Here is a 1,718-nt window from a genome sequence, read left to right on the forward strand (position 1 = left end):
GTGGCGGTTCGTCGAATGTGCGCGCAGATGCAGCGGCTGCGAAGCAGACGCAGGAGATGTATGAATAAATACTGAAGCACCAGCGTCACTCTTGCGGGCGACAACAAAATAGCTTTGCAAGAAGAGCATCCCAGCTTTCGTGTAGCCCTATTTTGGTTGTTTTTTTCGCTGGAGAGGCAACATATATATTTTTAAATTATAAGTTTTATTTTTATAAATATAACAATTTGATGTACCATACATCGCTCCTTCAGACAACTTTGTGAAGGCCGCCAGACACAAATATACAAACATGATTGTGTTCGCTTAGTCATAATCGGGAATTAAAGTCCTGGACCTTTGCCCGTCTCGCAATCCACACATTCACCGACATAGCGTTGCACGCTCTTGTGCAGTCCTCTCCAGTGGAACCTATCCCGGATCCGCTGATAAGTACGGCCAATACATTGATGCCCACCCTCCAAGCTGAGATGGTAGTGATGTAGGATATCTTGATGTAGAGCCTCCGGCATTCTCAATCTCATCAATCCGTCGCGGTCTTCATCACTACGCTTAGTAGGAGGATAATAGAATAGTAGATCGTTTAGATCCACTTTGTAATATGTGGTGACGGGACTAAACGATTTGGCCACTTCTCGACTTAGATCGGACACATCTCCAATCAGGTATTTCTTCAAGCTCGAGATCCACGCCTCCTCACCTTGCGCCTTCTCGATCCAATCTATACGGAGTCCTCTCACATATTGTTCTTACAGGATCTGGAGTGTAGACGCCGTCCTAGCTCTTGATTGGAAAGTTACAGCGGATATCTGCGAGGCTTAGACTTCAGATCGCGCCACGAAACCCTCCTCCAACCGGTTCACTGTAATGGTATCTTGATAGTCGAATTCTACCTCTACCTCAATCTTGCATTGTTTCTGCAATGCCGAACTCGCTAGGCTGTCTGCACTGGCGTTCCAATCACGCTTGACATGCACCAAGTCATCACCTATCCACTGTCGTATCCGATTCAGTACTCATTGCATTAGCATCGTCAATCCGGATACCTTACAGTCGATCTCAACTCGTACCTGCCGGGCCATCAGATTGGAATCACCACAGATCACCAATTGCTTCTGATCGGCCTCACTCAGCTGACCCAGACCCAACAGCAGCCCATGATATTCCGCTTCGTTGACTGTAAGTCCCTCACCGTACGCGGATCTGGCTTTCAATACCTTCACTCGGGTAATTTCCACAAAGTCGCACGGTAGGCACCTCCCCCATTATTCACATGAGCAGGTCCTCGTCAGGTTGTACCGTCGGGATCACAGTCCGGATCTATCGGCTGGGCCCTTTTCTGGGCGTGATCCGGGTGAGCACCTCGTCTACCTTTGACCGGGCGTGATTCTTGCTGCATGAACTCCCAAGATCTCGTCTTCTCCCTGTAAATACTCCGCGATCTCCAAAGTTCATGACGAGAGCAGAGCAGTCCACTGGCCAAGGCACCCATGGAGGCCGGTTGATTTGAAAAGCCAACCTGTAGTGCTGGGTCAGCGTCCGGATAGATCGCCCCACGAGCAGATTGCAGGACTCGCAGAAGTACAAGAATCTTGTCTCTATGACACCATAGTTGAGCTGATTAGATTCGAGCGTTCGACTTTGTCAAAGTGTCTCGATGATAGGTCCCGTCGTGTTCCTGTACCAGAATAGCCGAGCCGGCCCAATCGCTGGTTTAC

At 49.1% G+C, this 1,718-nt stretch overlaps 1 protein-coding gene across 1 annotated transcript; it reads right to left on the reverse strand.

Moving 5' to 3' along the window:
* Positions 1–818: 818 nt before the first annotated feature.
* PPTG_18268 (hypothetical protein) lies at positions 819–1,492 on the reverse strand (the record flags this gene model as incomplete). Its single annotated transcript, XM_008916323.1, has 3 exons — positions 819–995; positions 1,071–1,222; positions 1,300–1,492. The coding sequence occupies 3 exons, from the start codon at positions 1,490–1,492 to the stop codon at positions 819–821; spliced, it is 522 nt and encodes a 173-aa protein (XP_008914571.1).
* Between the last annotated feature and the right edge of the window lie 226 nt (positions 1,493–1,718).

The sequence above is a fragment of the Phytophthora parasitica genome (assembly GCF_000247585.1).
Source record: "Phytophthora parasitica INRA-310 unplaced genomic scaffold supercont2.82, whole genome shotgun sequence".
In the NCBI taxonomy this organism is placed as follows: domain Eukaryota; phylum Oomycota; class Peronosporomycetes; order Peronosporales; family Peronosporaceae; genus Phytophthora; species Phytophthora nicotianae.